The sequence below is a fragment of the Rutilus rutilus genome, assembly GCF_951802725.1.
Source record: "Rutilus rutilus genome assembly, chromosome: 13".
Lineage (NCBI taxonomy): Eukaryota > Metazoa > Chordata > Actinopteri > Cypriniformes > Leuciscidae > Rutilus > Rutilus rutilus.
This window is the reverse complement of record NC_140218.1, coordinates 26,363,084-26,376,678: the sequence shown is the minus strand read 5'-3', so window position 1 is coordinate 26,376,678 and position 13,595 is coordinate 26,363,084. Positions and strand designations below refer to the sequence as shown.

General features: G+C 38.9%; 1 protein-coding gene across 2 annotated transcripts in view; it reads left to right on the top strand.

Annotated features, from left to right (window-relative positions):
• The first annotated feature begins 4,307 nt into the window (after nucleotides 1–4,307).
• Nucleotides 4,308–13,595, top strand: part of mtcl2 (microtubule crosslinking factor 2) — a 47,347-nt gene continuing 38,059 nt past the window's right edge. For both annotated transcript variants that reach the window (XM_084428779.1, XM_084428778.1), the window contains exons 1-2: nucleotides 4,308–5,389; nucleotides 7,022–7,246. In XM_084428779.1, coding sequence (XP_084284905.1) covers nucleotides 4,541–5,389; nucleotides 7,022–7,246 — 1,074 coding nt within the window. In that variant the 5' untranslated portion in view covers nucleotides 4,308–4,540. The remainder of the gene's footprint in view (nucleotides 5,390–7,021; nucleotides 7,247–13,595) is intronic.

Here is a 13,595-nt window from a genome sequence, read left to right as displayed (position 1 = left end):
AAATGACTAAATATGTACCACAATAAATAAGTATGCTTCATATATGCTAGCTAGCGTATAAGAGCTTGGTTTAATTGAATTTAATATATCGCTTAAAAATTATATGATCAATAAGTTATGACAATACATGTTTTTACATTGCTTTAACATTCTATGTTACAAGATTCATTTTTTAAAGTCAGTTTAATGTAAATTTAAGTTGAAATTACTTAAACATCCAAGTTGATTTTACTTTAAAAAAAATGTATGTAGGTCATTCCAGTCATTTATTACACATTTTCTTGACATCACGATATTGAACCGAACAGCACAAACTTACTTATCATATGTTGCAGTCTGTTCTATGAACCACCTTTCAGGCTATTCCTGTTTCATTTGAACCTAATGTTCATTCCAAGAAATTCATATAACGTCCATCAGTCATTACCAGAGGCTATTGACGGAAATGTAAAATAGTACAGAGAAGCAAGTTAAAATAGACCTGCTTGCATGCTATGATCCTCAAATATCGCAATCTCTATGAAAGCAGGATCAGCATGTACATTGAAAATATAAATTTGCTCTGTTTGTTTTATGTCTCTTTAATAATGAGGCAGACGTCACTGATATTCACCACTGTTCCCAGCAGCACAGCTGACCTGCATTGACCTCACTGCTTAAATGTCCTTATTGTGTATGTGTGTGTGTGTGTGTGTGTGTTGGAAGCCTCTGATGCTGACAAAGAGTAAGAGCCCTGAAAGGTTGAAACCAGAAATCGCTTTGACATATTGGCCAAAATACACTGTTTTACACTGTATTGTCCAGTTATGTGATAAATTTGTGCTGTCTAGAGCCTAAAGCCACACATTCATCCATGCAGGACAGACCAGCCAGTCATCTGTCAGCAATAAAACATGGTGGAAGAGGCAAATTATAGACTTTTCATCAAAAACCATCCTGCTGATTTGTCTGCCATCAGGGTTACAGTTATTGCAGTGTTTTTCCAACAGATCTCAGAGGACTAAAGACTGGGGCTGGACTACTACAGTAAAAGGGACTCTTTCATCCAGCATTACACACACCAATTACACCCACTGACCCTCTACAACATGGCTTTGTTTCTGCTTGCATAGAAAGAACTGCCCTCTCATCACTGATGCATGAGTCTGACTCAGTTTGTGTGAATGAATCTTTATCACGGTCAGACAAAAGAAACGTGAAGCCTGGAAGCAAATGTAAAACACGATTGGCATAACACAGTATATACAATACATTTTATGGTATAAGACTAGGGTCATTTCTTTGTTAAGGTGTCTGTGTTTTCATTATCCTCAGCCACTGCTTCAACCTTTGAAGTGATAATCGTGTTGTGCTTGCTTGATGTGACCATAAGGTGGCACTAGTGGTTAAATTAACACACAGAAGATCTGTTGAATGATTTGCGTTTTTTTACTTTATTCTGACACAGATGTTGTAATATCCACCCGTGTCAAGATACAATTGCTGTATGCACACTGAACATTAATGTCTACTCTATAACAGAAATAGCTAAGAAACTTGATTTTATTAGCCAAGAAACTATTTATAAATCCTTCATAACAACACCGAAATAGGACCTACACATCTATCAAAAAAAAATAAATAAAATGTAACAAATGGAAATTAGATGCTTAACTTTTGGAAAAAACTGATAAATAATTTCTTAAGTAAAACTATGTGTATGTAGAGCCAGTACCGATGATGCATTTCTCATCAGACAAGACAAATAAAGATTTATGAATCCACTTTCATCATTGTCGCCACCACAACCATTACATGGAGACGAGAGGACTGCGGGGTCCCAGTCCTCCCTCCTCAGAGACAGAGCAACAACAGCAGGGAAACCTGTTAGTATCATTATCACAGATATTTAGGCCAAGTATATAGGACAGAGGACTAAAATACTGTTGTACATTAATTAAGCCCACCATGAAGTAGAATATGTGATATCCAGCAGCAGCACAGGGGATATTTTCTGTGTCTCCCTGTGGGTTTTGCATTCCTCAGTCTAGTGTGGCAAGGCTGCTGACAGCCATAACAGTAACAAAATCCCTAAACGTCTCAACACCGCACAGATAATTGCTGTCTTACAGGAAATAAACAGTCCATTTTCCATTATCCATTGAAATTCTACTATAAATATGTTTTACAGCAGTGTCGTAGCATGCCATCATGAGCATAGCCAATTTTGCTCTTCTTGCAGGATCTACCCCAACAGATTTTACAATGTAAGATGTAATTTGCTCTATTTGATAAATAAAACAGCACAATACCTTGCATAAAAGGAAAACACTGCATGTACACAGGAATGAACCAACCGTGGATGAATCAATCAATCAATCAATAAAGAGATCAAGTGAAGCCTCTCTGTCTCAAAGACTCTGGAGGACTGGGACAAATCCCCTTCTTTCATGTGGCAATGAACGCCTCCGTTAGCACAGATCCCAACCAGCTCCTCTGTCCTGTCTCCAGCAGGGTGTTCCTGTGGGTAAACCCATTAACTGTGAGCTTATGAAGTTCAGGGAGCGCCACCTGTATGAGGGTCCCAGAAGGGGCCCTTAATAAGGCTCTAGTGTTCGGCCAGGAGTGCATAAAGCAATCATTACAGACTAATTCTGGTGCATGTGACCTGTGCTCACATTCCTGCCTCATCCTCCAGCCTCCCTTTCCACTGCTGCAGACAAGCAGTTTTCAGCACAGAAGGAAAGATATACAGGGTAGATCAGGGCTAGTTGTCACAAGGGCTGTATTTCAGTAAATGTAATATTTCGAACCAAAAACCAATGGTATAAATGCTTCTTTTAACTACAATAGCTGCAGTAATACTTAATAAAGACAATGCAATGGGATACATTAATACAATTAAAAGCCAACAATATTACATTATTGCTAATACACATAAAATATAGAGTAAGTCATGGAAGTTTTTCATCAGATTTGGTATTAGGTCAAAAGGTCAATTATGTTAAATAGGCAGTAATGATGGAAATTATCAATAGCTTTTTTGTAGCCAAGACTGGAGAATCGACCTATGAGAAATTTTCACTAAATGTCAAAAATATGACAGCTAATCCTGGTATCTCCTGAATCAGCCAAGACAGTAGATAAATAGGCTAGCTGAAACTGTAGATAGAAATACTGTATTATTGTTTTAGCCATATATACAGCTGTGTTGGGGAGACATGACACAATTAAAGGGATAGTTCACCGGAAATGAAAATGTTGTCATCATTTACTAACCCTCAAGCTGTTCCAAACCTGGAACTTCTTTCTTTCTTCTGCTGAACACAAAAGAAGATATTCTGAAGAATGTCGGTAACCAGACAGTTGCCATTGACATACTACACAGTATTTTTTTTCCTACTATGGAAGTCAGTCCATACCTTCAACTGTTTGATTGCCATATTCTTAAAAACATATCTTCTCTTGTGTTCAACAGAAGAAAGAAACTCATACAGTTTTGGAACAACTTGAGGGTGAGTAAATGATGATAGAATTTTCATTAACCCTAACCCTAACCCTAACCCTAACCCTAACCCTTACCCTAACCCTAACCCTAACCGGAACTATCCCTTTAAAGAACCCTTAGGTTAATACTAAAGTTTTATAAAACTTGACTCAATACTAGCCTATTATATTTCGGGAAATCACTAAAATTATTCATTTGATTTGCCTACATCATTAAAAACAGCATGGCTCATAATAGTAATTTGTTTGGGAATATATGCCTACATTGGTCGCACTGTCAGTTCAAGATTCACTAAAGAAAGTCGACTCATAAAAAACATTCGAGTTGGAATCGGACAAAACATTCTGCTAATGATTCACTTAAAAGAGTCGACTCATTAGAGTTATTCGTTCAGGAATCGGAATAGCCTACATTGGTCGGAGCGTGTGCTGAATCAGTGAATAGTTAGCGCAAATGACTGTTATAGTTTACACTTGTAATATATAACTGTAAAGAAAAGTGGCTGGCTTAAATTTTTAAGTAGCCTACAATCAACTTGAATCAACAATGATTGAGTCAATTCAACTTAAATTAGGCCTGGGCCTACAATAAAATGAGTTAAAGCAATGTAAAAACATATTTTGTCATAACTTTTTGATCATATTTTTTACAGGGAAAACACCCGTTCGAATCGTTAATGGGATGATGAGCTCACGCGCCGTGTGTTGGTGGCAGTAGTGCTCTGCTCTGCGCGCGAGGCTCTCCATTCGTCACGGTCGGAGCCGCTATCTGGGCGGGGAGAAAGAAAGAAACCTCACTAAAGCTCACTAACACTCAGCAGAGGAGAAGCCGCGGTTCACAACTGAGGACGCGCACGGGAGAATATCTTGCAGGCGTGGTGAATAAAAGAAAATCGAAGCATCTCTCAATTCAAGCACTCATATTTTCTTGTGGATTTTCAACGGTTTCGATGTCGGCTGATCTGGTGTGAAGCGTTTTCCAGTTCAACTTCTGTTTTTTGGGGGGGAGTGGAGGTAACATTTCAGCTTCATTCGTGTCTTGTAAACGGAATGAATGACCAAGACAAAGGTTGACACCGGTTCCCCGACGCATTTTGTCTCGTCGAAGGAGAAGAGGCAAAAGCAGAAAATGGAGAGCAGCACCGGCGAACAAGAACAGCCGCCTGCGCAGCCGCTGCAAGTTAACGAGAAAAAGAAAACACACCGGGCACCGTCTCCAGCAAGACCCAAAGATGTGCCCGGGTGGTCCCTCACTAAAATCCGCGGAGGTATCGGCACGCCGACGCTGAGCGTTAAACCGGGAGCCATATATTTAGGCGGCCGCGTGTCCAGACGCAGCCCGGTTACCGGGAAAGAACCGAAAACAGAGAAGAGTAAACCGACCGGCAAGCCCGCGCTATCCGCGGCCGGTGCTCAGAAGAGCAGCGCGAAGTCCAATAAAAGCGCTCGAAGAAAAGTTTCGGACGCCAGCATCGGATCGGATGATTTAAGCAAGGACTCTGGTTGCGCTCCGGGGAAACTCTCAGCCACCGACAGCAGCTCCGAGCTCTCGGACTGCGCCTCCGAGGAGAACAAGGTCTCCACAGACGCGCTCAGCAGTGACACCGAGACCAGCAGTCGCGGGGGGATCGACGGCGATAAATCGGCAGCAGAACATGGACTATTGGACAAGAGTGGTCAAACCAAGACCAGCGTGGAGAAAGAGCGACTCTCGCTGGGAACGGAGACCGCAGAGGGGAGCGTCTCTCCCGGCGACGAGCGCTCGCTCACCTCGTTCGACAGCAGGATGCTCGCCAGCACTTCCCTGGCGTTTTCGGACCTGACTGAGGAGCTGATGGACGGGATGCATGAGGAATTAATCAGGGAAATAGAGGAACTCAGGTCGGAAAATGATTATTTAAAGGTAAGATTATGATTATATTATTTTATTATTGTCAAATCAAACATCAAAGCATTGCAGTAAAACTAATATTTTCATGATTTGTTATCACAACTTTTTATCTTTTTTCAAATCAACCTAGATAATGTGGTTCAGATAACATAATATTTTGAGTTTCTATTTATTAAACCAATCTCCTTCGTTGTATTAACTCAAAATTTTCACTTCAATTAACTCAATTTTTTTAAAGAAACCAGGTAAGTTACTTTTTTTAAGTTAAACCAACAATGGTGTCATATAGCACCACGTTAACCACTGTCTCCACCAAAATGTCATATTGCTCAGTTTAAGGTTACAACTTGGATGTTATTCTAGTCCGACTCCTTTGGCTGATGCCAAAAAACAAAATACTGATCTCAAGAACATATGATGCAACATAAAAACCTCCAAATAACCAACTAGAACCAAAATGGTATGCAAAAGGGGTTCTTTTTCAGAACATTTAAAGAATTTCTTAAAAAAAAAATCCCCAAAGTCTAGCCTACAGTAACACACTGTTGTAGTCACAACAGTGAAACTGTAGTGCAATATTAGCATAAGCGCTTAAACAATATTTTTTATGCTCATGATTATGACAACCAACTAGACTGAAAATGCTGAATTACCTTATTAATAAACCAAATCATATAAAAGTGGTAAATTAATTACACTATAAGGCCACTTAGAACTGATATACTGAATCAAGAAAATCACATTCATAAATCCATAAAACTGAGTAGAAATGACGGAAATTGCTGTGAGATGATATATGGCTGGAAACTGAGATTTTTTTTTTATAATGATGAAATGTATCACAATAACTGTTGTTATTGTATTTGGTGGAAACTAGTTGGAGGGTCACCAGTATAATACTGTATTACTGCCATATCATTATCATTGTTCCTAAGGCAGACATGCCAGTGTGTTCCCCCTAAAACTGGAAATACTCATTTTATTCATGTTGCAAGGCATATATTTAAGATCTTTGTTTACTATTAGATGGGTTTGTCTTTTCCACAGAATTACTATGAGTCATATGTAAGAGCTGAACAGTGATTCCTCGGTTTTCATAAACTATCAGAAGACCGTGACAAAACCAAATCTTTCATTTGACATGCCTAATATAACAGCATAAAAAAGGCTAGTGTTTAGTTGTATTGCTTGAGTAATGCAGCTGTTTGTACAGATGCTGCAGCAGTCCACTGCGTCCGCGCCCACTTTTCACTCCATTGTTTATCCGCGCGCTGAGCACGTGACGCGCGCTGCAGTAGTTGACCTATATTCACTGGAAATGTGTGACAGCACGCGGTGGCCCACAGCATCTATCAGCCTCTGAAAGTGGGATGCATTTTTTACCCGTTTGAGGTATATATAGTTTATTTATGTTTAGAGCCATGTGCTTAAAACATCGCGGTATTGTGCAAACTCATCATAATCATAATGCAGCATAATGAATTTGATGCATATATTGGTTTTCACACCACCCTTGATAATAGGTCAGGGGCATGCATTTTTCGAAGGGGTGCCAGTGGTAGTCCAGACTTACCTGGGTAGATCTTTTATCATCTAAACATCTAATTTCTAAAATGATGCATTGTTTGTTTGTGTGTATATCAGGATGAAATGGAGGAGCTTCGCTCTGAGATGCTGGAGATGAGGGACATGTACATGGAGGAGGATGTTTATCAGCTCCAGGAGCTCAGACAGCAGCTGGATCAGGCCAACAAGACCTGCCGCATCCTGCAGTACCGCCTGAAGAAGGCAGAGAGGCGCAGTATCCGCGTGGCCCAGACTGGACAAGTGGACGGGGAGCTTATCCGCACACTGGAGCAAGACGTCAAGGTTAGTGCGGCACGGTATTTATTACAGATAAAACCTACCAATCATATTCTGTTAGGTAAATGATTGTGATTGCTTGAGTTTGCATTTGAACTACCCTTTGTGAAAAAGAAGTGTGCTCAATTGTTCACTGTGTACTTGTAGTGCACTTCAAATCTTAACAGTTAGTTTTTTAGAAACTGTACTCGCAGGTAATATAAGCGAAGTAAAAAGCCAATTAATTGTACTTAAAGAGAGTCCACATTCACATTTTAAAAAGTGCACTTTGTAATAATTACGTCAAATTAATTAATTAGTGTAAATTTAAACACACAGTTGAAGTTAATAGATTTTAAAGTTAATATATTTGAAATGTACTAAATTGCAACCTCATCATTACAAATGTGTAATTACAATTATATTTAAATACATGAGTTTCAAAGACATCAAAGTAGATTTTAGTTCACCATAAATGCTTGTACAGTACACTTGAACCATTTCAAGAACAATAGAAGTAATTATGCAATTACACTTTTTTAAATATAAACTACGGTATATATTGAATAAGATGTATTGAACTTTAATACACTTTCATTTAATTGTAAATAACATGGAATTAAGTGTCTGAAATCATTACAGTGAGTTTGCACTTAAGCATATTCTTTTAAACTATATTAGTTCCATAAGTTGTTTTTCACAAGGGACCTCTGAATCCCATAAGTGAATCTTATAAATATCCAATGATGTAGATGTCTTCAGTAGACTGTAAGATCATGCTTTAGCCTGCATGTCATGCACCACGCAGGCAGCTGTCTCACATGGCTGTGGACACAATACTTCCTTTATCTGGTCTGTCAGAGGAGAGAGAAATAACCATGATGTCATTCCCATCGCCACTGTCTGTATTCGTCTTTTAAATGGCTGATGTGTATACAGTAACAGAGGGAAGGAAAAGGAGGGAGAGTGATTCCCTCTGCCAAGCAAATGCTGTGGCTCTTTGTGCTAATGAGACTGACTATGGTGGTCTTAAACAAGTAACATTGTCACATACTTAAGTTTCACTACTCAGGACACAGCTGGTGAGGATCAGAAGTTTTAACACACAATCGATGAGGCAAGGCGAGGGGGATGGTGTGTGCAGGAAAACATCGCAGCCTCTGCTGAATTCTTTAACTGCTGACAGGAGTCTCCTAACACAGGGTCAATTGTCTCCCCACGCTACTGGCACAGCCAGGTCAAATTACACTGATCTCCGCAGCGCTTCGTACATTCAACTGGTTGATATACTCCATTGCCACCGCTGTGACAGACACTATGCTTTGAGGAGGAAGAACATTGTTTCTTTAAGTTCAGCTTAGCACAGCAACAAAGCACCGTATAGATTTAAGTGCTAACTCAGATTGTCTTGTACCCTTACAGGCTTATGAAGATAACTAGTGCTACATCAGTACTTTGAAATATAGTTGTGTAACACATGCTAGAGTATTTAGTTAATTTGTACAGTGGCTGATGGCCTATATAAAACCAATATACTCATGACTGATTGGTCAGATATTTCCTAATATACACCATCGTCCATGGCAATGCTGTTTGGCAGACTTTCATGTCTCTTGTTTCACACCAATGCTCTCTCTCGTTTGATACAAACACAACTGCTGACATTTATTGTCTCAGTTGTCTCAGTTGTCTGATTGTCTCAGTTATTGCTTGTAGTGAAAATGACCTTGAGGATTTTTGCAATGTTCATCTTGTTTCTACTGTTTGTTTTGTACATTTTGACCTAAAATTAGCAGATAAAGGTAAAGGTAAAACTAACCGAAAGGGACCATGATGTTGAGCATATCATCCAATCATGGATTATTTTGCGATAGACCGACTCTCTATACATTATCCTGCCTGTTATTTGGCTTACTTATCAAAATATATACATGATTGGACTTCAAATACTAATTTGAGTTTAAAAAATATTGTATTATGTGAAATCCACTGCCCCTAAATGCCATTGTGGAGAACCATGTAATTACCAGACAGCTATATATATTTGCATGCATATAAAATACAATTTAACGATGACATTTTGAAAATTCTAAAATGGAATACTCAGAACACACAACATTTATTCATTGCATTGTTTATTATGCATTGACAAGACTGTTGGTAGATTTGGATCTACTGGTTGATTTATCTCAAAATGCTAAATTATTACTGGCCACTACATTACTAATCATGTTCGTTAAGTAAAACCCTTGATTTTTGTGATACTTTAACTTTTTAAGGCCCAGATGTTAATGCACACGGCCCACTTACCGGGTGTTTCCAAATGAATAAACCTCATTCAGAGGTCAGTGATATTCTGACCAAGAGGCTGTGCAAGACAAATGTTTTTTCCCCTTGGACTTACCCTGTCATAAAAGAGTTTCCCATGTTCAGATTTTTCCCATCTTGCTCTGGTCTCTCGGGACCGTGGGGGAGGGTGATGATGTCATGGTCAGGAGGGGGTAGGGGTGAAAAGGGTTGATGGAGGATTTGAATGTTTGTAAGATCCCTGCACCATTTCCTGCTCTCTGAAGCACTGGCCTCATTTCTCATCCAGAGAGAGCAGCTTCTCCCAGATCTGTCAGGGGGAAGGATGGAAAACAGCTCCACACCTTCTCATCAGCTGCTCTGGCTCTGGGTTTGGAGAAGTACTATAGCTTCCTCTTTCCCTCGGTTACCCATCTGAGATTCTTCCCCAGTCATGTGCTCATGCAAAACAACAGCTGAGAAACAGAGACAATGATTACAGCTGTAGGAGACAAAAAACTGTCTAAATGAGATGTCTTCTGTTCCTTAAATCTCAATAATCTAGTGCATTGAAATTGTATCACTCCCATTATAATCAACGATTATCAGTGCCTGTGCTATACAGTTTGCAGGTTGAATATCTAAACATGCAATATATCAAAATAAAGAGAAGAGCCTCTGCTTTTAAACAAAAAACCCTGTTTTATTCTAGCTTAAGGCATTCTTTTTTTCATCCACATTTGAATGTGGGTAAGTTTAATAAAAAAGCAATATTTTAGGCAAAAAAGCTGAGAAAATCACATTTTCATCAAAAGACTACATCCAGATCGCATTCAGAACGATGATCAAAACATAGATGGAGTAGATTGAATCCATAATGCTTGCACAATCCTATAGCTCACCCTGGGTCGACATTTCATTCTATAACATAGGCAGTTTTGATTTATATGCTGTTTAATGTTGGTGATCGTGTTATTTTACATAAGCATTTGCTTTCATATGACATTGCTTGTTTCTGCTTCTTCACATGTGAACACGAAAAGCCGGAAAATTCCGTTAATGGCGGGGAAGCGTTGTCTCATAAATTATGTAAATTTCCATCAATGGGGGGAAAAGAGTTGAAATCGTACCATGGATATCATTAAATATTTCTGCTCATGCTCAGACTTAATGGAGAATGTTTGTGTAAGTCTCCTGCTTCCAAGAAGAAAGTATCAGATTTATCCAAGTCCAAATTATCTGAGCTCTGCTAGTTTAATCTCCAAAATTTGCTTCTATTTTTATTTCTGAGACCAAGTTAATACTTTAAAGAGTTAAATTCCAAAGTATACTTCAGTTTTGACGCAAATGCATAGTGTAGCTATGCGTACAGCAAAACTAATAGTCTTTTATTTGATTTATATTAAAAATGAATACCTCCTCAACACAAGCTCTCGTCAACCTGGCCGTCTATTGTTGTTGGATTTTTCTTTCTTTCGACTGTGAAACAACAAGCTGGGCTAGTGACGCCACCCTTTGGACCAACCAATAGGGCGGTGCAGGGATGATGTATTTTTGTTGGCCTAAACCCAGAAACAAGATCAAATTTTAGCCCCTCCGTTTCCATCGTCTTGAAGTCAATGGATTTTTGGTTAAATGTCTTGGTTAGATGTTAAATTCTATGACATAATGCATTGGTAATAGAGTGCTGCAGTAGTGAAATCAAAACCTGGGAAGACTTAATCACCAGTGGTTCCCTCGGGATTTTCCTATGGGTTTTTATGATAGGGTTTTTCCAATTTATAAGTAAAATAAGGTTTGTAAGATACTCAAAGATACTTGGACATTTTGTGTCCAACATAAACTGGACACACTCACACCCCAAATGTTCTTATCCGGTTACTTGTTAGAAACGTAAAAAAAAAAAAAAAACATAGCTTCAAAATGTGTAATTTACGCTGTAGAGCAAACCGTTTATGTTTTTATGCTGATGATGAAATTTACGTCTGTATGTGTAACCTAGCGCATGTGCAAAACTTAATGAGACATGCATTAAGTGTCCTGAGCTTTAAAATAGCAACCTCTGAGCAATAAAATGACCCTCTGGGCACAATGAGAATAATAAAGAGGAAGTGAGGGTGACAGATGCTGATAAGCAAATAAATACTGTTTGGTCAGTTTGGCCTTCGCCTGTTTAGAAATCAGCTTAGCAGCAGCATCCTGGAGATAAGAGGGGAGAAAGAGGCACATAGTAATGAACATCTTATTGTGAAGCAGGTTTGGTCCACTCTCGGTCAAACCACTCTAGAGATTCCAGGAAAACTGACTCTGGCTGCCTTCTGCCTTCATTATCATCTATGTGAGGAGTGCACATGCATAATCATCCATGTGCTGCATTCACACGTCAAAGTCAACTCAAACAGCCATGGAGCAAGACAAAGCCCCACTTAAAGCCCAGATCTGAAGCTCAGAGAAACTCTAGAGGAGGCACATTTGAGATAACGTCAATTTAAAAAATTGAAAAGCAGGAGAGTCCATTTACTCGCCCTATATTTTATCTCAGTAATTTCCAGTTTCACTCAGAAATGCATCACATTATGTAAGTAAAATGGTTTGCAAATGCAATTTTATGCTGACTCTCCTACTCTCTTTTAGGTTGCAAAGGCAGGATTTGTAAAAAATATCTCGAGAGTGACATATGGGTGGAAGCAGAAATGGACTGGCAGATGCATTTAAAGTGTGTCTATCCTTTTAAAAATGTAGTAGCACCTGTGTTAATGGGTTTCTTTCAACGACCGAATTTGGTGCCCTTGGGCTGTCTTCCTCTGGCTCATCTGAGCTGCATGTGTGTTTATAGAGGTTAACCGAAGGGCAGCTTGTTTTTTTTGTGTTTTTTTTCTAAGTAGGGTAAGGTTGAGGTTACAGTGTGAATGTGCCCGGGCATCTGTCCCGCAGATGCAACCAGATACAGATCTGGAGGGAAGTCATTTAAAACGACCGTTTGCACAGCAAGAGAGGCGGAGCAACACACACACACACACACACACACACACACACACACACACACACACACACACACACACACACACACACACACACACACACACACACACACACACACACACACACACACACAGAATCAAACCCAAAGACAAACAAATTCCACAGAGCCATTTACATATTTGTCCAAGTACAACTGATGAATAGTCATGGGCGCATGCAAATATTATTTGATGGGTCATTACACTCCTTTGATTTCAGTGTTTGGTCAAATGGTGCAGCAGATACGTAAAGCACTTTGTGATTTCTATCTGTGATAGGTAGATATGGCAGTTTGTTGTTTTACATCAGGCTGTGGTGGCAAGACACACACACACACGGCATTGCTGTGCATCACTACCCCTTTCCCTGTTGATCTATAGGTGTCCATCTTTTTTTGCATGTAAAAGCAACAACAGGGCCGTGACATTGTCAGTCAAAGGCAGGTGGGTGGCGTCTAGACAGAATGGAGGGAGGAATTCAAATAATCCAACAGACACTTTTGGTGCTCTGATAATTAAAGCATTTGTATGACAATACAGACGCCCCAATTACCATAAAACCTTGGGCCTGTGGTTTAGAAACAAACTCTACTCTATTATGAATTGTGACAGATTTATTTCATGCTTGGCTGTTTGTTCTTAGAAATATTGATACTGTATAAATCTCTTAGTTATATTTAAGAATTAAAAGATGTGGTTGCCAGAACTTATTTTAAAAGAACAGAAATTAAATTAATAAATGTTTCAGGAATTAAAAGATGGTGTTTTGATAACTTTATATTTTACAGTCAATAACTGTATGAATCTTTGATATAATTTGCAATCAAACATTTAAAAAAATTAGTTATAACATAATGACACACTTATTCTACTAGGTATATATTATATATTCTAAATGTAATTTTCACCATATATCGTAAAATTTTATACTGTGCATATTCAGTGAACTTCGTAGAATGTTTACAGTAAAGCCAAAAGTGATTAATATTGCATTTTCTATATAATGCAACATCAAAACAGCATTGTACAGTTTCCTCACACTACAGCTCAACATTTTGGAAAAAAAATAA